General features: G+C 40.7%; 1 protein-coding gene across 1 annotated transcript in view; it reads left to right on the forward strand.

Annotated features, from left to right (window-relative positions):
* AHRR (aryl hydrocarbon receptor repressor) overlaps positions 1 to 10161 on the forward strand; it is a 68020-nt gene extending 57859 nt beyond the window's left edge. Inside the window, exons 5-10 of the mRNA XM_075140683.1 lie at positions 373 to 502; positions 1956 to 2089; positions 3415 to 3614; positions 5275 to 5393; positions 6336 to 6477; positions 9042 to 10161. Of these exons, the coding sequence (XP_074996784.1) occupies positions 373 to 502; positions 1956 to 2089; positions 3415 to 3614; positions 5275 to 5393; positions 6336 to 6477; positions 9042 to 10161 (1845 nt within the window). The remainder of the gene's footprint in view (positions 1 to 372; positions 503 to 1955; positions 2090 to 3414; positions 3615 to 5274; positions 5394 to 6335; positions 6478 to 9041) is intronic.
* Positions 10162 to 21633: the final 11472 nt, after the last annotated feature.

The raw sequence follows: 21633 nt of genomic DNA on the forward strand, positions 1-21633 counted from the left end.
CCCAGTTGGTACCCTCTGCAAACCTGCTGAGAGTGCACTCTATCCCATCATTCACTAATCAAGAAATTAAACAGGGTTGGTCCCAGCATCAAACCCTGGGGGATGCCACTAGTCACCGGCTGCTAGTTGGACTTTTTTATGACTCACATTTGCATATGCACGAAAGAATTAAGAATAAAAAGAATCATCTTGGGATGTGAAGTCAAAAAGCAGATGTGACAAACAGGGCCTTCTGAAATGACTTTTCTCAATCAATCTTTGCTCTGAAGGTTTCTTACACCAGTCATTATTTTAAGAAAAGGATCAACCTAAAGATAAGTGTCTGCCCCACTACACTTACAAATAAAACATTTCTTGTTGTAATTGTTTCAGACTGATGTAATGCACCAAAACATATATGATTACATACACGTGGATGATCGCCAGGATTTCTGTAGACAACTGCATTGGGCCATGAATCCTCCCCAGATGTTGTCTGGGCAGCAACTGCAGACAGAAACAGGTGGGATTGTATATGTTGTTTGGAAACATAGGCACCACTGCATAGAGGTAGAATTGCACTCCACCTATGCCCATGCCTGTTCCACATCAAGTCAGATTCTTCACTGGAAAGCTGAATAGTGGCCATTTATAATGTTATTGTCCCATAGACGATGTTTCTTTCTGATCCTTGAAATTTATAAGGTAGTGCATGCCATTGAGGCTACAAAGTTGATGTTTCCTTTATTTTTCTCTGACTAATGTACCTATGGATATTCTTATCCATGCAGAATGAACAGCATCAGTGTTCATCCTACCAACCTTTTGTTCACACTGATCAGGACATTAGTATTCTTCTCATTAATGCAAAAAAATCCCCTGCAAAACATTTCTGTATAGTACCACAGTGGCAACATCACTTTCTGCCATTTGTTTTCCCATGCAAAATTATATAGACGGGAGTCTTCAGAAGAACAAGTAGGTTTAGTGATGCACTTTTTCCTCTGAGGCTGTATTTCCCTAGGATGGCAGGAGTATACATGTGCTCAAGGTTTCTCCTACATGAGGCGTTAAGCTGAAATCACGACTACAATGGGGTTGAAATTGTTAACTTTATAACGAATTACTGATCCCAGCAAAATGTATGCATTTCACCAGAAGGTGAGGAAGTAACTGAGGAAAGAAGTTGAGGAAGAGCAGCCTCCTGATGCGTGGGGAGAAACTTGCAAGGAATCCTTCAGCAGCCTTTATGAAGTCCTCAGGAATACAGTCATGAAACTTTGGTAGAATTTCTTGCAGTTTCTGTGTTTTGCAGGGGTCTTACAGATATCTGAGGAACTTTGCAAGATTTTGTAGGAAGTACACAGAAAACTAAACAATGTGCATTAATATTTCAAACTATAAAAAGTTACAAATATTTGGAATTTTTGTCCTAATATATACAGTGGAGAATTTCAGTTCCTGAGTTCATACTTCTGTACAAATACTTGTGTCTTTTGGGAAATAAGTATTTCAAAAGCTATGCACTTGTAGTCCAAAACTGAAAAACGCTTCATTAACAATCAAGGAGGCAACAGCTGAATATTAGCTAATCAGCCACTGTTCATTTGTTTGTTTTTTTCTTGCATTAGCATTTTTCCTTATTTTGTTCCTTTTTCTAATGTATTTTGTTTCATCTCTGATCTCAAAACCAGCAACATCTGTTACCCTGCTTTGCATCATTAAAAATCACAAAAACTCAGGAAATAAAAAAGTCAAAGTTTCTGAAGAAACTCACCTGAATCCCGTTGTAGGTCTCCTCTTTTTTCTTTTGGTAGAGCATGTGCAGATGTATCTATACATGATACAATTTAATATTTGCCCTTCCAAAAAGTAATTTTTAGCAATTTCCATAACAGCTTCTTCAATTGGCTACAGAACATTTTCATTCTTTCTTAGTGTGATCTGATATATATTGCCTCCACTGTTGTTCCTAGGAGAAGAATATATTCTCAGTAAATTGTTTAAAGCACAAGAGAATGACAGCATGACAACAGATTATTCTTCCTTCTTAACCCGTTGTTTCATCTGTCGAGTTCGCTGCTTGTTGGACAGTACTTCTGGCTTCCTTGTAAGTATAATTTCATTTAGAGAACTGTAGTCATGACATACTAGATTTTAATTCATATGAAAAATGTTTCAACACAAATATTGAACATAAATATTGTGGAGAGCCATGGACAGGATACACTTTTCATTTGCTGTGCACTAACAACAAACACTTAAAGACATTTATTAATATGTATAAAGAGTGATGGGAGGAAAGAAGGTTGTAGTATTTGAAATTGAAAGAATCTATAAACTTTTATGTTTTAAGCTCTTTTGGACAATATCTGTCCTCGACTTGTACTGGGCCTAGCACAAGGGTGGCAAGCCTGAGTTTCAACGATTAACATTTAAGCACGAAGTATTTGCTTTAAGGAACAGGAATAATAATGGTCCATTTTCCCCTTTTGTAAAGGGTCCTTTAATAATAAAAACTGGAATTAGAAAGTCTCTCATACGCTCAGATATCCTTACTAGGAGTGGCTCATTTCTAGAAATCACTTCCCCATTTGCTTAGTAAAGACCAATGCTGTTTCTTCTTATGACAAAGTACGGCACGTGCAAAGAAAATGAGAGGATCAGCACGAGACAGGGAAATGCAACTTCTGTCTCAGATGCTCATTTGCTGGAAGACTATGGGTCTGAACAGCCATACCAGTTAGTCGTTTCTGCATCCTTGTTTTAATCTTGTAGCTCTGGAAAATGCCCAACTCAAATGGATTTTTCTCTGGTCATTTTGTGGTAGGTAATTTTTTCACCGAGAGGCAGCAGCTTGCTATGAACTTGATCTCTGCCTTCCGATTATATGGAGATTGGAGGCAGGGATGGATGGTTTCTTCCAAGCTATGTACTTTGTATCTGGCTATCTTGGGCACATCTTTTCCCTTGGCATCTGCCTGCACAGCCCTTGGGTTGTGCCAGTCCATATGCTTCCCAGAGAAAGTGCAGGGCAAGAGGAAAGAAACTCAGGAACCATCTCACTGGAGGGAACAGAGCATGGAAAAATAATAGCTTCAGAGTGAGGCACAGAGGAAATAGCTGTTTGCACCACCATACGCTGCCCATCTTGGTGAACAGAACATAACGCAGAACAACTGCTTTAAGTACGCAGGAAAGAAAAAACCAAAAACCAGCCTCAAATGTCTCATTTTACTGTTGATAGTACATCCACTCACCATGCCTCTGAAATGGCATGGTTTAAGTTGTATGAAGATAATGAAATTCCTATTTTTTCTTCCTGTTTCAAAACTGGTTTTGGTGTTAAACAACATGGTCCATAGGTTGTATTAGCATTTTAAATGTTTATACACTAAATGCTTAAGATAATTCTATTATTTTTTTGTATAACAGACAATGCAGTTCCAAGGCAAACTAAAGTTTCTTTTTGGACAAAGGAAGAAGTCCTCATCAGGAACAGTATTGCCACCTCAGCTGTCCTTATTCTGCATAGTGGTACCACTTCTGCTCCCTTCTGTGACAGAGATGAAGATGAAAAGCCTGCTTGTGAAAGCAAAACACAAAGCTGATGATGCAGCAGCAGTGAATACAAAGTATTTTCAAATTAATCTTTTAGCAATTAGTAAAATATACTATGGGGGCTTTATGTTTATTAAGCATGTAAAAAGCACAAATGAGGCTAAATAACTCTCTATTTTAAAACTCTTTCTTAGAAAAGTGAGTAATTTATCTGGATTTAACTATGTAATACATAATAACTATGTTATAACATAATATATTGTACTTTATATGTAATACATATTAAGTATTATATTACCATCTATATAAATTTATATAAAAACTGGAAAGTTAGGATATCTTCCTAACCTTCAGAAATTACCAACACAATAAGTCATTCTACTAATTGTAAAAGTAGAAAAGAAAAAGTGTTTTTACTGACAGTTTTCAAATTTCAGTATCTTCTGGTAGCACAATTATTTGGACTTGGGCATTTTGGTAGCAAACAAAGGAAAAGGAAAACTTCAGAAAGCTGAATGTGTGGGTGTGGGTGTTCACGTAGAGTCAAATGAGATGTATTTGGTGTATGTATTTATCTTACAACAGAAGGCTTATGAACACATAAGTCTACAATTGCACTAAATGGCCTGGGGCTGATCACTTGGTAGCAATCACAGAAGATCGGGACAGATTGTGTTGAGACTCATTTCCTTCCTAACACTTATTTTCCTTACTCTCCTATGATTGAATTTTAGTTGATGTTTGGGGCTAGGATTATATTTTCCCTTATTTGGTTAAACATAACCTTACAGCAATGAGGTCCATTGCTGTGAAGCAAAACGCTCATCAGTGTGACTGACAGCATCATAATTCGGCTTTTAATTAGAATATGCTTGTGTATGTGTTCCTATCCAGACATGTAATGTGGTTCTAGCACATACATCCTTTTGACAAGAATTGAATTTCTGGAAGGCTGATGTAATGGACTATGCAGGCTTTTGGAACAGAGTTGGAAAGTCATTTTCATATGCTAGTTTTTCAGTGGCCCAGGTGAAATTAATTGATGATCAGAATTCCGCTCCTAGAAGAGAGGTTTTTTACTTAAGTTTTACTAACTGACTGGAGACTGGCCAAGGATTTGACAAGAATGAAGTGGGCATTTAACTTCAGTGTTTCCTTTGGTTCAGGCCTGAAGCATACTAGCCAGGAATGGTGGGCAAATTTATATAGTAGTTTTTTTTCTGATTGTCTTAATAAAGGGAATACTCTGTAAAGCGGCGTTATGGACTTTGCACCCTTTCCAAGCCCTAACATGCATTTTGAACTAAAGACTGGAAAAAATTCATTCAAATCATGTAACGATTATTGCAAACTGAAGTCATGCTAACTCTTAAGTGCATTGCTGGTCAGTACGTACCTTGAACGAACCTTGAATGTACCTTGAATAGGCAGAGCAGAATATACACAGCATTTGTCTCGATTCAAGCTGAAACTTATTATTGCAGATATAGTGAGTTGTGAGCAGAATATTCCTAAACATAACTATTCCTCTTAATTGAATGCAGAATTCCAGTCATACACTAGTTTGAGCAACTGAATGATGCGGGAAACATAGATAATTATTTAGTGTTGTTTACTATATATTTAAACCATAAGCATTTGCTAATGGTCAACTTGAAGATCACATCTTTCAGAGTTTGTGATTTTACTGATTCACTGACAAGGAATTTTCCACATTTTCTGTCCTCTCTATAGCTCCAGTTCCAAAGGTAATTCAGGGCTGTGTGAAGCAGCAGAATTATATGGAAGAAACAGTCATCATGAAGGTGCCGCTTTCACTAATGTGTTACAGATTGCTGAAAACCAAATCAAAGGTGTGTCTGCTAAATACTTCTGGGTTATATACAGTTTATGGAGAAAGAACCTTGTCTTTTCTTTTCTGTTAGGTTTTTCACGTTTTGGTCCCAATGCTCTCTTTTTTCTTCTCTCTAAACCTCCTTCTTTAAAAAAATGCAAAAAAAAATTTCTGCCTTAAAAGATAGTACTATCAGTCTGCTATTTCGGAGTGGGCAGAAATACTGTGATGCCAAGTTTACAGATATATAAATAATCATAGTAAATAAGAACGCTCAACATATGCTTTCCTAAAAATGGCAGCACTGAACTTAATAAGATTATGTGAAAATCTTAACAATTAATGACAGTATCTATCCCTCTTTGAGAAAAGTGGATGATATGTTACAAATGCTAGTTTTCCCTAAAGATCAGAAAACAGAGGAAAATTAGAATGTATTGTCTTTAAAACTCACGATTTGCTTGCAGCTTTGACTCATGCTTTTCCAGTGTTTGGCTGTGGCAATGTTATGAGAGTCTATGCTGTATTTCAGATTTTACAGTGGAGAAAATTTTGATGGTGAGTCTATCCCAATGGGCAACTTCTTCTTGAGTAGAGTTGTGGTCAGCCTTCTGTCATACCTGATGGAAACCTTCAACTTCTTTAAAACCATTCCTCTGTCATAGCCCCATTTTTCATGAACATTTTTTGTTGTAATAGTACTATTACTGAGAGGGAAAAATTATAATGAACTAATAATACTGAAAAATCCCTGGTCACAGTTTAAGGACCTCATGAGGTTTTTCAAATTTTATTTTTTAAAGGTAATTTGCCTAGTTTTGTGACATATTTTAGCTTGTACTTTCCTATGCTGATGATTCCAGGGCAGCAAACAAACCTGTGAACATTCACCCATAGTTGAGGTAAGAAAAAATACTAAATACTGCTTGTATTAAAATAGATTTTCTTTTAAATTGTATAGCAAAGAATAATGGAGAAAATGGCATTTCTCTAGTCAAAGTACAAACAAATGAAGATCACTGGGTCTGGGTTCAAGCTAACACTCAACTTCTGTATCGAAGTGGTTGTTCAGAATATGTCCTTGCCCAACAGCAAATGTTAAAGTAAGTATATTTTCCAATACAAAAAAAAATCTGTATTTCAGAAAAATGAATGTGTTCTTTATGTATGAGATCTTTAAAAGGACTGTAGTGACCTAAGAGAAGAGCTGACTGAGAAGGATTTAGTTTACTTACAAAATGGAAATCCATTTTTGTCTTGGATCATATGAAATGGCTGTTATAAACTTAAACAAAATTTATTTCTTTTCTTCAGTCTTTTTTTCTTCTGAAGTTGAGTGTACATACATACTAAAACAGAATATTTCAAAACCCAAATGCTTGATTATTAGTATGTTTTGACTTTCTTACACAAAAATGTATTTTGGGGTTTTGCTTTACTTTGCAGCTGAAACTCTTCGCTGATTTAGTGTCCTGGTTTTTCTACTTTTTAACATTTGATTATGTTAAGCTTTTTTTTTTTCTTTATGGATGACAGTTGAGGTCATGTTTTTAGTTGTGGATGCTCAACATCATCTAAACAGGGATGCTCATATTCATCGTATGTTTGTAGATAGATACGTCTAGTTGGCTGTAAGCTCAGCCTTGGAGGAGAAGCTAATCTCACAGATTTGCATTCAAAGAGGACCTCTCCGCTGGGTTTTACCCTTTCCTCCCAAATAGGCTTTTCTTTCTTCCTCCATGGGATTGTCTGTTGCAGTTCCTGAGGGTCTTGTTGAGATGTCTCTTCAAGCTGGTCTGAGGGAAGAGATAAAAGGGTGGACTGAATGAGCAGGGGCCAGGAGGTGTACACAGCCACCATCTGGCCCAGTGGAAAAAATGTGGCTGTTATCACTGTTTTTCTTCCTTTAGGATGCCTCACAGGTGGAAGAAATAAATGAAAAAGTCTTTGAACTTCTAGAGTAGGTATCACTTGCAGGCAGCATCTCTCTCAGGATCCATGTGAATAGCAGAGGAGCTCCCACCTGAGGGTGGTGGAACTCTACCGTTACTGGGATGGCACAAACATAATCTTGCCATGCTATTGAGAAGCAGATTAAAAGTGGCTGTTTCTTGTATTCAAGTCTCTACTTCTAAATTGTTTTCTGTGTAATTAAGCATACTCTCTGATGTTTATTTAGTTACATTTTTACCCTCTGAGTGGTTAAAAACCTTCCTCTGTGCTTGATAGTTCCTGCAGGCTGAAGTGTTACAAGAGTTGGCCTTGGAGATTATGTTCAGTTCTGTCCTCTTGATACTCTGCAATAGACTTCATCCTTACTACTACTTTTTTTGTTAAAATGTATGCTGTCTTCCTGGAAACATATATTCTTTTGGAGAATTTTCACGAGATACTATTTCACTGTAAAATTCTTCATTTGGGGGTCTAAGCTTTTGTGACTATTGCGTTTTGTTCAGTCCATTGCTTTCCAATTAGACCATTTCCTGAAAAGCCAGTTCTGCAGCAAACTTGTATCATACCATTTGCATCCCAAGACTATCAATAATAACAATAACAATATTTAGCAGGGGACTGAAAATATTTAATACCTAATGGAAAAAAAAGGAGAAAATATTCTCCTTTATTGGTGTACATTTATTACAGTGGGGCATTCTCTCTTTGTAACAACATGGACTCCCTCTACTGGAAAATTCTATACTTGCACATTGAGTCCATATCCAAGGAAAAAATTGCTAATAGCTAAGAAAAAAGCCTTCTGAAACCCTTACTAGGTCTCTAGGTTTTCATGCTCCATTTCTTATTGAGATGTCCACTTCTTGTTCGGAGAGGGAGGGGGCGGCTTTGTAGCACTGATCCTGTCTCGTCGGGAATCAGCACGTTAGTGAATTCCAGACAAATCCTGAACCTGAAGATTTGGACCCCAAGTTCTGAAAACCGTTGCATCGGGCATGGAAATGCTCAGGCAACTTTTTCTGCCAGAGCTCTTCACTAATGTTGAATACTTCAGCTGGAGGTCATGGAAAATTAATTCACTAGCCATCTTAGAAAACGAAAGACAACATGAATTAAGTTAGACATGTAAAACAAACCTATGCCAAATATGAACATCTGTGACTATTCTGGACACTTAATTCAGGCATTTTATTTCCTCTCAGCTAACTCTGCATTCCCAAAATGTAAGATCCCCATGGTTCTCCCTCAAATCACTTTGATCAGAAGGTTCTTATACGTCCAAATAATTCCTTGTTAACAAAATATATCTCATTTAAGACACTCTTTGCATTTTATCTCTAGATTTTTCTGCACACAAATATTATTTAGATATATTTTAAGGGAAGAACAAAAGTGTAAGGTAGTTACCATACTGAACTACAATATTTAAGGTCTTTGTGAACTGTGTGCCTGAAATGGAAGAGTAAATACTTGTCAGAATTTAAATCAAACAGTGCCACAGAAAGGTAGCTGTGCACACACATTGACGCCCAGATGCATGCACACTCTTTTCTTCTCTCGAACAAATGCAAATGTTGTATGGACAAGAGCATGAAAGTCCCATATTAAGGACAAAGTATCGCTTATAATGTATGTTGAGCCACTCCATTTGTATCCCAGAAAACATCCATTTAGAAACCTCTGATTGACTGATTTTTTTCTACTGTATTGAAAGGGAAGAAGATGAACAACTGAAGATACCAAGCAGTTTTTCCAGTTTGAAAGGAAACCTGGAGGGACTTTCCTATAACAGTGCCATTGAAACTCTGGGCCAGTGGAAGCATCTTAACTGGACAGCAGTAAAAAACGAACAAGATAATGTAAAAGTGAAGTTTGAGCCTCATACAAACGGTGAGTGTTTTATGCAAGAGGAACCTCTCAGTTCTAACACATCAGTTTTAGGTGTTCAAAACAACTGCACCACAAACAGTAGCTGGACTTTAAGAAACTCAAGCTCTTGTTCTATGAGCCAGCGAATGAACACATGTTCAAACAGGAGAGCTGGATCATTCTACAACAGAGACCAAAGTTTCTTAAATTTAGCATCAACTTGCCCTTCTCACTGGGGGAGTGCAGAAAGCTGCCAGTCTTACTCGGGCGTACAACAGCGTTATGCAGAGAACTATGCGACGGACCATCTGAAACTGCAGAGACCGTTAATATCCTCAGAGTCTCTCTATGACGCAGCCTTTCCCTTGGAAATGCCTATCAAAACGGAATACGATTCCGATTCTGAAAATATTGCCGATAACTACCTGACGTCGCAAAACCGAGCCTGGCTGGATGAGAACGGCTCGGTGAGAAAGCAGGTGTTTAGCTACCCCAATAGAGTGCACCTCAAAACAGAACCGGACCTCTGTGAGCCAACCTCACCTTGTCAGAAGCCAAGGCACTGCCTTTACACGCCTCATAATTGGCAATGCATCGTAGCAAATCATCCCAACAACCTAAACCTGAACAGATCTTGCAAGGGTTCACGTAGCAAGGAGGTGGCCCCGTTTTGCCCTCAGAACTCCTCTGGGTGTTTGGAAAGCATGCCTGATCTGCCGCACACAGCGTGCTATGACCACTTCTACAGCCCCAGCCCAGGGGAAGAGAAAGAGCAGAATAACGAGGTGTTTAAAATGCCATGCGAATTTAAAAACCCCTGCTTGGTTCAAGCAATCAAGCGTGAGCCCCTGGATTCTCCGCCATTGTCCAACAGTGGACAGAACAGAGTACATGTGAGCTTCCCTGAAAATACATTAGCAGGTCCTGTGCCTCATAAAGCCACTGAATGTACATTTTTACAATAGATTTTATAACCTTTGGAATATTTATAATGTTAAAAGCAAGAAGTTGTAGATTCTCTTCCAGCTGGGTTAAATGAGTTACTAAAATTAAAAGCCAGTGGAAAGATTTTGAGAGTGTGTGTGTGTGTGTGTGCATCTGTGTGTGAGAAAAACCAGACACAGACATGCACACATCCTACACCCCCTACCTCCCCTATTGCCCTTCTCTTAGTGATCTTTGGAAAGAAAGAAAGAAAGAAAGAAAGAAAGAAAGATAAAACCTCAGGCACAGAAAAATAATCATTACTCACTGCACAAGTATACCTGCTAATTTGTCTTTATCATCTTTCCTCTCTTGTCTACAGCTCATTACCAAGGTCTGGCTATTTCTGTTTCCTGCCTTTGTTCTGTTTGTTTTTCTCAAGCTGATGTGATGCCTCTGTGCAAAGAGAAAATCTTTATGGTCTTCAGTGTGACCAGTTTACCTTAGGAGTTTTTGCATTTTTATTTTTTTGCTACTCTAGTAAGAAGCATCAGCTAGTCCTTTATCTCAACATTAAATTGATGGCAACAGGCACGGGCTTCCCAACACAACCTCTTAGTTTAAAAGGATAGCATTAATTAAAACCAATGACTTTCATAAAATGCATTAGAAATTATTTCACTTCAAACTGACAATTTTCCCAGTTTCCTTGATAATACTAATGTTTTAGCACCCATATTTTTCCATTTTAAAGCCACCAGCCTTTCATGTTGCTGTTTGAAAGACTGAACAATGGGATGTTATCCACTTCTATAATAAGTTATAAAGTGCTCTTAAATGTACATGAGAAGAAAATATTTCTCCAATTATTTTCCTCGCTGTTACTTATAACATTAACGAAGGAAATGCACTTTATTTGATAGTATCTCTTTCACTGATAGCAGCTTGTTAGACATCGTCACCTGACACCAAAACCAAATCCCACACTAAGATTAGATATGCTATTTTCAAAAGCATCCTAGTTTCATTCCCAAAAGAAAATCTTAATCTCACTGAGAGCTAATTGGAGGTTGTACGCCTTTCAAAAGCAGTTTGGTGCACTTTGGTGCTTTTGAAAACTGATCCGTATGCTTTCCTTAGAACCCAGGCAGTAATGTATTTCCACACAAAAAAAAAAATCTACAACTTGTTTTGTTTTTTGTTGTTGTTGTAGTTTGATTCCTGCACTAACTTTTGTTTTAAAATTGCACTATTTCAACTTTATATCAACTTCACCTATATAAAAACCACATCATTTTAAAAAAGCTTAGATGTATATGTGCTTTTTGAAAGAAGCCTTATAATGAATGTTTTCTTTTTCAAAATAATTAAATAATATAAATAATTATAATGTCTTCATTTCTATATCTACTAGTCATTAAATGGCTTTACATGCCAGAAAAGTGGCATAACTTCTCCTGAATGCTATAAATATGTGGGTTAAATGTAGTTTTCAGGTAGGGGAATGGTTCTGCACCTGGGAGGCTGCTCTTCTCCAAGACTGTCTGCCTTCTCTGATAGAAATTACTGCCTGTACATTAGAGTTGGCAAATGTAAAGATATACATTCTCTGATTATGAACAATAGTTTATTCTGAAATGCTGCACTTTACACTGAAGTGATTGAGGTAACACACATACCTTTTGATGACTGTTCTGCAGAAGGCAGTATTCCCAGCAGAAAGGCAAGAGTGGACAGTAAAGAAGTGCAATAATATCTTATCGTAGTGCAAGTTAAATCTGCCGTAGTCCAGCTGACCATTCCTAAGCCATGAGAACATCTCTCTTTCTTTGTGTCTGAGGTAAATCAGCTCCCTGTTGGCTATGTGCTGCCTCTTATTTGAGACAGTCTTGATATCCTTGGCTTAATACTCTTACCAGTGGGTGCAATGCAACATCAGAACCCTTTCAGAGATGAGACCGTAATGGTGGAATTTACACTGCTCTCTGGCACACCACTGTTCATGTCACATAATCATAGAATTATAGAATCGTTTAGGTTGGAAAACACCTTTAAGATCATCAAGTCCGTTAACCTAGCACTGCCAAGTCCACCACTAAACCATGTCCCTAAGCACCACATCTACACATCTTTTAAATACCTCCAGGGATGGTGACTCAACCACTTCCCTGGGCAGCCTGTTCCAATGCTTGACCACTCTTTCGATGAAGAAATTTTTCCTAATACCCAATCTAAACCTCCCCTGGCGCAACTTGAGGCCATTTCCTCTTGTCCTATCTCTTGTTACTTGGGAGAAGAGACCAATGCCCACTTCACTACAACCTCCTTCCAGGTAGTTCTAGAGCGCCCTAAGGTCTCCTCTCAGCCTCCTCTTCTCCAGACTAAACAACCCCAGTTCCCTCCTCATAAAACTTGTGCTCTAGAAGCACCAGCTTCGTTGCCCTTCTCTGGACACGCTCCAGCACCTCCATGTCCTTCTTGTAGTGAGGGGCCCAAAACTGAACACAGTATTCGAGGTGCAGTGAGTGCAGGGGCACGATCAGCTCCCTACTCCTGCTGGCCACACTATTTCTGATACAGGCCAGGATGCCGTTGGCCTTCTTGGCCACCTGGGCACACTGCTGGCTCATATTCAGCTGGCTGTCAACCAGCACCCCCAGGTCCTTTTCCTCTGGGCAGCTTTCCAGCCACTCTTCCCCAAGCCTGTAGCGTTGCCTGGGGTTGTTGTGGCCGAAGTGCAGGACCCGGCACTTGGCCTTGTTGAACCTCATACAGTTGGCCTCGGCCCATCGATCCAGCCTGTCCAGGTCCCTCTGCAGAGCCTTCCTACCCTCCAGCAGATCAACACTCCCACCCAACTTGGTGTCATCTGCAAACTTACTGAGGGTGCACTTGATCCCCTTGTCCAGATCATTGACAAAGATATTGAACAAGACCGGCCCCAAAACTGAGCCCTGGGGAACACCACTTGTGACCAGTCACCAACTGGATTTAACTCCACTCACCACCACTCTTTGGGCCCAGCTGTCCAGCCAGGTTTTTACCCAGTGAAGAGTACGCCTGTCCAAGCCAGGAGCAGCCAGTTTCTTCAGGAGAATGCTGTGGGAAATGATGTCAAAGGCTTTACTAAAGTCCAGGTAGACAACATCCACAGCCTTCCCCTCATCCAGTAAGCGGGTCACCTGCTCATAGAAGGAGATCAGGTTGGTCAAGCAGGACCTGCCTTTCATAAATCCATGCTGACTGGGCCTGATCACCTGGTTGTCCTGTACATGTCACGTGATGGCGCTCAAGATGATCTGCTCCATAACCTTCCCTGGCACCGAGGTCAGACTGACAGGCCTGTAGTTCCCCGGATCCTCCTTCCGGCCCTTCTTATAGATGGGCATCACATTTGCTAACCTCTAGTTAACTGGGACCTCCCTGGATAGCCAGGACTGCTGATAAATAATTGAAAGTGGCTTGGTGAGCACTTCCGCCAGCTCCCTCAGTACCCTTGGGTGGATCCCATCCAGCCCCATAGACTTGTGTGTGTCTGAGTAGTGTAGCAGGTCGCTTACCATTTCCCCTTGGATTATGGGGGCTTCATTCTGCTCCCCATTCCCATCTTCCAGCTCAGGGTGCTGGGTACCTAGAGAATAACTGGTCTTCCTACTAAAGACTGAGGCAAAGAAAGCATTACGTACCTCAGCCTCTTCCTCATCCTTTGTCACTATGTTTCCTCCCACACCCAATAAAGGATGGAGATTCTCCTTAGCCCTCTTTTTGTTGCTAATGTATTTATAGAGACATTTTTTATTGTCTTTTACAGCAGTAGCCACATTAAGTTCTAGTTGGGCTTTGGCCCTTCTAATTTTCTCCCTGCATAACCTCACGACATCCTTGTAGTCCTCCTGAGTTGCTTGACCCTTCTTTCAAAGGTCATAAACTCTCCTTTTTTTCCTGAGTTCCAGCCAAAGCTCTCTGTTCAGCCAGGTTGGTCTTCTTCCCCACCGGCTTATCTTTTGGCACATGGGGACGGCCAGCTCCTGCACCTTTAAGATTTCCTTCTTGAAGAATGTCCAGCTTTCCTGGACTCCTTTGCCTTTCAGGACTGCCTCCCAAGGGACTCTGTCAACCAGGCTCCTAAACAGGCCAAAATCTGCCCTCCGGAAGTCCAAGGTAGCAGTTCTGCTGACCCCCCTCCTTACTTCTCCAAGAATCAAAAACTCTGTCATTTCATGATCACTATGCCCAAGACAGCCTCCAACTGCCTTATCACCCACAAGTCCTTCTCTGTTCACAAACAACAGGTCCAGCAGGGCACCTTCCCTGGTTGGCTCACTCACCATCTGTGTCAGGAAGTTATCTTCCACACATTCCAGGAACCTCTTGGACTGTTTCCTCTCTACTGTATTGTATTTCCAGCAGACATCTGGTAAGTTGAATTCCCCCACGAGAACAAGGCTAGTGATAGTGAGACTTCTCCCAGCTGCTTGTAGAATAACTCATCTGTCTCTTCTTCCTGGTTGGGTGGTAACAGACTCCCACCATATTATCTGCCTTGGCCTTCCCCCTGATTCTGACCCATAAACACTCAACGCTATTGTCACCATCATTAAGCTCTAGACAATCAAAACACTCCCTAACATAGAGGGCTACCCCACCGCCTCTCCTTCCTTGCCTATCCCTTCTGAAGAGTTTATAGGTATCCATTGCAGCACTCCAGTTGTGCGAGTCATCCCACCATGTTTCCGTGATTGCAACTATATCCTAGCTTTCCTGCTGCACAGTGGCTTCCAGCTCCTCCTGTTTATTGCCCATGCTGTGTGCACTGGTGTAGACGCACTTCAGTTGGGCTATTGATCCCGCCTCCTTTTTGGGGAGAGAAACCCTAATTCCTACGTGACCATTCTTCTCAGGTGCTTCCATGGTTTCTAACACATCCATAACCCTTGGGTCTTTGCTGCCACATGGATCTCCATCCCCTGCCTCCTCTGAGACGGCAGACCGAAGAACCTCACTATCACACTGTCCCTCAAACATTGGCGTGCCATCCCCAGGGTCATCTCTAGTAAGCCTGGTTTTATCCCTTTCCCTCTTCAAATCTAAATTAAATTAATCCCAATTGCAAAAATAATTCTGGGCAAGGAAACTGGTTACTCATGTAGAGTGAGAGTGTCAGATATCAGTGGTGCTGCACAACACTACCTTGTTGATTCACTACCTAGAAAAACAAGAGCAGCAGTTCCTTTTAGACTCTCTTGGAGTAGCTCTCATAGGCCATTGCTTGGCATGCATAGTGGCACTGCTTACGTCCCGGTGCCAGACACTCTGCTGTGGCCGCTGGTAGGGTTGTGCTATGAACCTTGTAATATTCTCCAGTCCAGCTCCTTGTGCAGCTGCCTGGCAGAAATGGGGTAGTGTGGAGACAGGGTAGTAAGAGAATAGGTGGCTGCGGGCAAGTGGAGGACACGCCAGCGTGACTGCTGAAAAGCTGCTCATTTAATTCCACGCTTGGACTCGCTGTCACACCCCTCTGAATGAGAGTCCCTGGGCCTGGTTTTGCACTACCTGTTTTTTTGCACCTTCTCTTGCCATTTACATTGATGCAACGTGACTGTAAAACACTGTTATCCTCATCTGGACATGCTGGTGCCATTTTGCACAGATGTAAGTGGTCATACCAGGTGCAACTGTGTAGAGGACTGTGCCACTGAATGCCTTGTCTGTGCTTAGAAATATTTCCTGGCATGAACAGTGGGAGAACTATACCAGCCAGATTTCTCTCTTCAGTGCGGAAGCAACTTATACTAACAATAGAAGTTCTCTACAGATCTCTCCATTACAGAATAAAGGCTATTTTGTTGCCATAACTCTATCTACTCTAAGGCTTTCCTGGTTTATTTCAGTTGGCATGATTTTTCTCCTGTTTCCAAGAAACCCAGATACATTTTATGCATCTTAATTGATATTACAGAGGTAGATGAAGCTTCCGCATGTAACAGAATCTAATCTGATATAAGAGATGTAACAGTCGCCTTCTAGGAGGATGGACAAACGTGTGAATCAAAAGTGAGATGTCACCTTCTGACTCCCCCCTATGTAAATGCAGTCAGGTTTGCTTCTTTACCTTTCCATAAAGTCTGAACCCAAGAAAAACACACCTGTGCATCCTGTTTGAATTTGGCCCACTTCATTTGTGGCCGAGTTGTTATTCCAGGTCTCACATGAAAAAATGTGGTATCAATGGAATGCCTTCTAGTTTAAGTTATCACACACATGCAGCAATGTCCTAAGAACTGTGCTTATAAAGAGATCAGCAGCTTATCCTCTTTTTGGACAGTCGCTAACCACTGTTGATAGTAAACAAGACCAGTTCCTTCTAAGTACTTGGTATATTGCACCATTTGGAAAGAACAGAGGAAACATACACTAAAAAAGAATCTCTTGCTATCTGCTTTTAAGGCACAGATATTCCTTCATCCTCTCCCCATGACATGTGCCCTGGATTGAGTCTGGACTGAAATCTGACACTGCATTGTACCCTGTTAAATTGCCGCTGATTTAACCTTATAAAGGTTAATGATCCCCTGACACTGATCAGTAAATAGCATGAAAGATAGACCAGTTGTTTTAAATGGTTACATTTTCTTAGTGGTTGTTGTTGCTTTGATATTATTTTAAAAACTAGCACTGAGAAGTACGGTTTAAGATATTTTCAGTGACCGGTGTTTAGCTTTTCTCCTTAATGAGCTGGTATTTGTATCCCTCAAGCGTGGCCCCATAGTCTGTTTTAGGAGCCTCCCAAGGCATTTACTGTAACAACAATAAAAAAATTATTCTTGTAGAAGAAATGTCTAGTCAAACGCTTGCCTGATATGAACTTGGAGCTTTCAGGCTGAAAGAAATGCTTTCTTTTTCTAGTGCGTGCCTCTAATACCTGCCCAATAATAGCATTCAAACTTCTTCAGCCATAAACTCTCCCGAGTCTGAGACAGAATGAACTCTGGATTCTGGTGTTTGGGGAGGGTATTTTTTGGTATGGAAGGTGAGCAGTTCTGAAAGCTCTGAGAATGTATCTCCCTCTCAGATGTTACTCGGTCCACAGACAGCTAAAGCTTCCGATTAAGGTCTTGTCTTTACTGAGAATGTGGCCTGATTTTAGCTACCAGTGGACAGCTGCCGAGTACCATACAAGTGCTAGTCCAACTGAAGTACACCATTGTAAGCCACTATTTTTACTGAAAACCAACCTGATTTGACCCAGGGGTAAAGTCGTACAGCAAAGAGTGGATTTTCCTGCTGCTTCTAACGTTTGCTGGGATGCAGCTACACCAGTGGTTGAAACTGGGGCAGACCTCCACTGTAGATAACACTATCAATAATTTATAATCAATCACTTCAGACTCCTCGGATACCAAAGCAGAGTTTTGTTTTGAAAATCTGAAGTGAGGGCAGCAGTGTGCAAGGGTAAGCTGGTTTCAGCTGGTCCTCAGTTTGGATATTTGTCTAGTGAAATGAAAGATCAAGGGACTGTACCTAAATTCCCTGTAGGAAAGACTGACTTCCTACTCCTTGATTGTAATACAGTAATGTGAAGTATATTCTATGTTTTAATCACCCTTCATTAGAACACAGTGATGTATTCTTAAAATCCTTAGAACTGAGTCTCCTCTGGATGGCACAGGGAGACTGACATTTGCGCATCAGCCAGCTCAGTAAGACTTTAGGTGCTGATCCTTTGGTATGGTATTGAGATCGACAGGGCATGTGCGATTCTTCTGGAAATTCCTAGTACTTAAAATACTTAAATGGGAGGCAACAAGCCTGAGACAAGGAATATTCTGTAGGATAAGATCAGCTTCTGCTGCCTAGAAGCCTTTCTTAACTTTTCGTGTTGAAGCCATATTGGAACTTAAATAGGACACGCTCATCCACTGTAGTCACTTCAGAAAAGCCATTAAATTGTCTTCACAATGTGTGATGTATTAATTGAAATAGTTAAAAGACACCATTTCCCCTACCTATGAATACATACATTGCCTTAGGTAGTGGGAAAAAAGTTAATGTACTCATTTTCTTTCATCAGAGTGTCATGTAACTAAGAAACCCAACCTCAGAATGATGGAGGTATAGAGCCGTTGTTCTATTTTTCTTGTCTTTCCTTTCTGCTCTCTTCTTTCCTTTCTTTCTCTCTACTGTCTTAGTGTAAATATTCAAAATGGAAAGACTTTTCTGATTATATTGAGACAAAAACCCTAAACCTAAACCAGAGTGTAGAAAATTTCTTGCTAGAAAAGCAGTTTCTTTCCCTGGAGTTTCTTGTTCTCTTTGAAATCTTGCAAAGTCCTATGTGAAATCATGTGTCGCAACTGAATCAGACTTCTGTAACATGCATAGTGAGCAAAGAGATTCCGCAGATGGTCGTGCTCAGGTTGCAGTCACAAGGTTCTTATCTAGCTGAAGGAGACTCATACAAGAGGGCTGCTGGTAGCTTATGTTCATAGACACTACCACCCTGATGTCTTTGTCATGTTTGAATACACGTGGCATATGTTCTTGTCATTATAAATACATTTCCCTATCATGTTATCAGAAATTCTTCTGAACAAAATCATCAGTGACAGGCTGAAAAATACAGTAAAACCAGAAAGTACTTTTTGAAAAAAGAAACATATGGAGATCCAAGCACCTGCCTGTGCTTAGGTAAAGAACTTCTTTGGGTGAAGGTTTGGAGGGAAAGTAAAGAAAGATTAAGGCAAATTTCGGGAAGAAAAAAGATCATTTTGACTGATATATGGCTGTCAAGGTGTAATTATTCTGTGATTATAGCATTAATTCTCCACCCAGTGCTAATAACTCTCTGCTCTGAAATCATGTCCTTATATTTTCTGTAGAATTGAATTTATAACTTTTCAGGCTGCAAACAATTTCTTGAAAACAAAGATTGAGGTAATTCAGTGCTAAGTTGTATTTCTCAGTCAGACTGAAAACATCATTCTAGGAGGTGTGAGGTGCTCCTGCTCCTTTCCTGGGGTTAGTCTTTGAAACTCTGGCAATTCAGTGTCTGCATCAACTCTCTTGCTGCTGGTCATTGTAGCTCAGTTGTGCAGCTGGTGCTCTAACTGTGCAGTCTGAAGTTTCTCGGGGTTTCCTTGATGCAACAGGGCTCCAGGGACAGCTGTACAACAGCCAAAACTTAGAGTTTCACATTTTATTGGTAGAATTATTGTATTCCAATAACTAATACAAAAATGTGGCAGAAGGTAATAGAAAGAACATCAGCTGCTTAGCTAGTCTCAGTAATTGTACTTAACTAACTAAAAGGCTATAAAAAAAATCAGGTGAAGTTCTGGTCTAGAGCTCCCCATTTTGCACAGGAGGGTGTGATTGATAGGAATTACACCGCTGTTCTGCGTCTTTAGGTCAACTTTGGTTTCTCCCTTTCTTATCCCACTACTCTCCCTTCCAAACCTCTTTTTTTCTTTTAACTTTTGGACCATATGTATCCTCCCTTTGTTCATTTAAAATGTGAGATAAGGAGAGGCAAGCAACAACTGTTGTGTGTTTTTTCTAAATGTTGTCTTTCTAAGAAAGAACTTCAAAGAGGTAAAAGTTATCTCAGTAACAGTATTCAGTTTTCTTTCTATTCTTATCATAGCCAAAAAGATTCTTCCTCTGCATGGTCAGTAACCTTCCCTCTTCTGAAAGGGTCCTTTCTCACATCCTTCTCCCCTACACAGCTTCTTAACAAAACCAAAGAACGCTTTCTTCCTTAAAGGCAGTTGTGTCCATCAAAAAAAATTCCTTTTTCTTCCTCTACCTTTTCTACCTGTGTGATTTTATAGGATGGTACATTGTGGCCTCCACCCTTTCTGTTTTCTGTGTCTGTAGCTTTATTTCCAGTTTAGGCATACTTCAAAAGTTTTGCCAAAAGAACAATGTTAGGCAGAAGTGCAATCCCCCATTTCCCCCCTGCCCTCCTTAATAAGACAGAGGTACTCACTAATTACAGTTGTATACTCCTAAACCAGAAAAAAAGTGCTGGTGAAACATCATCCTCTCTTGAGCAGGCTGTACTGCCAAAAAACTCTGAGCTACCACCAGCAGTTTAGTTCTGCAAGTATATGTACCGCCAAATCCTTTTGTGTTTAGACCTGGTCTCTCTTTCAAAAAACCAAGGAACTCATTTTCTCCTTTTTCGGTTCTCTCATTTTTTTCTACACGTGTTTATTCTTTCACTGTGCAATTGCACTTTTAATATGTAATTTTTTTTAAAAAGAAGTGTGTGGAAGCATTACACAACATGTACAGTGCAGTGTTTTCAATTAGTCTATTTTAGGTTTTGAGATTAGAACCACAAAGAATTATCAAGCGTTTTAATGTGACTCCATGTAAAGGCCTCTGACTGTTACAGAAATGCCCATGAAAAATACCAGTACAAATAATATCATTCATCTTGAAAAGGGGTATAATCTGCCCCCAAACTCCACTAATAATCCTGTATTAAAAGTGCCATTCCTGCTCCTCCTGAAGAAACACGGTGGAGGACAAGATTAAAAAAGAGGTGCATGGAGATCTACCAACAGTTTTGGCCTCACTGGTATTGCATGATTCCCAAAATCAAGGGCACATTTCTGGAGAGAACACCATAACCACCTGAGCATTATTTGAAAACATACCGTTTTGCGCATGTAACGCGTGCATTTAGGCATGCGATTCAGGCACGCGTGCTGGCTACCTTGACAACTGAAGTATGTAGGCAGGCCAGCGACGGGCAAGCACAGCTCCAGCCCCAACGGCTGCCCTGGGGAGGTCAACCCAGCAACTCCTGCGAAAGCAAAAGGAGTTAACGAAAATGCCTTTGGTAACACGTAACCTAACCAGTATCAACTATGCTGCTTTGTATACAAGTATAATAGACGTCAAGATATATCACTAGCGGGCTAATTAAAAACAGGTAGTAAAACGTGGATTTGATATTTTGGAATTTTGTTAAAACCGGTGCACTTTTCTGTTATTTTTTGTACTGTTTCCTCAGTCTGCTTTTAGAAGGAACTTTCAAGTGTATTTCTTAAATTATATTTTACATTTATTACCAGTCAGAAGTGTAAAGTTAAGACATTTTAAAATAAATATTTGCATTTAAATTAAAACCGTTGCCGAGTGTGTTTCCTGCCTCTTCTCCAAGGCGCGGAGGCTGCAAGCCCCACGGCCGAACTGCCGGTCCCGGCCTGTCTGCGGCTCGGGGCGCGGGGGGGGACGCCGCCGTTACTGCCCGTTATTTCGGTTGCGCTGGCTTCGTCCGGCCCGCCAGGGGTCGCCAGGAAGCCGCCGGGGAGGGCGGGGCTGCCACCCCCGGAGGGAGGGGAGGGCTCAGGCTCCCAGCCGCGCGAGGCAGCCCTGGCTCCCCATTGGTTGAGGCGGGCGGCTTCTTGCCTATTGGCTACTTGCCTAGTAGCGGGGGCGTGGCGCTGGGGTTGTCGCGGGTTGCGCCCGCCGGGTGTCTCCTCGTCGCTGTGGAGCAGCGG

The sequence above is a fragment of the Calonectris borealis genome, chromosome 2 (genome assembly GCF_964195595.1).
Source record: "Calonectris borealis chromosome 2, bCalBor7.hap1.2, whole genome shotgun sequence".
NCBI classification, from domain to species: Eukaryota; Metazoa; Chordata; class Aves; order Procellariiformes; family Procellariidae; genus Calonectris; species Calonectris borealis.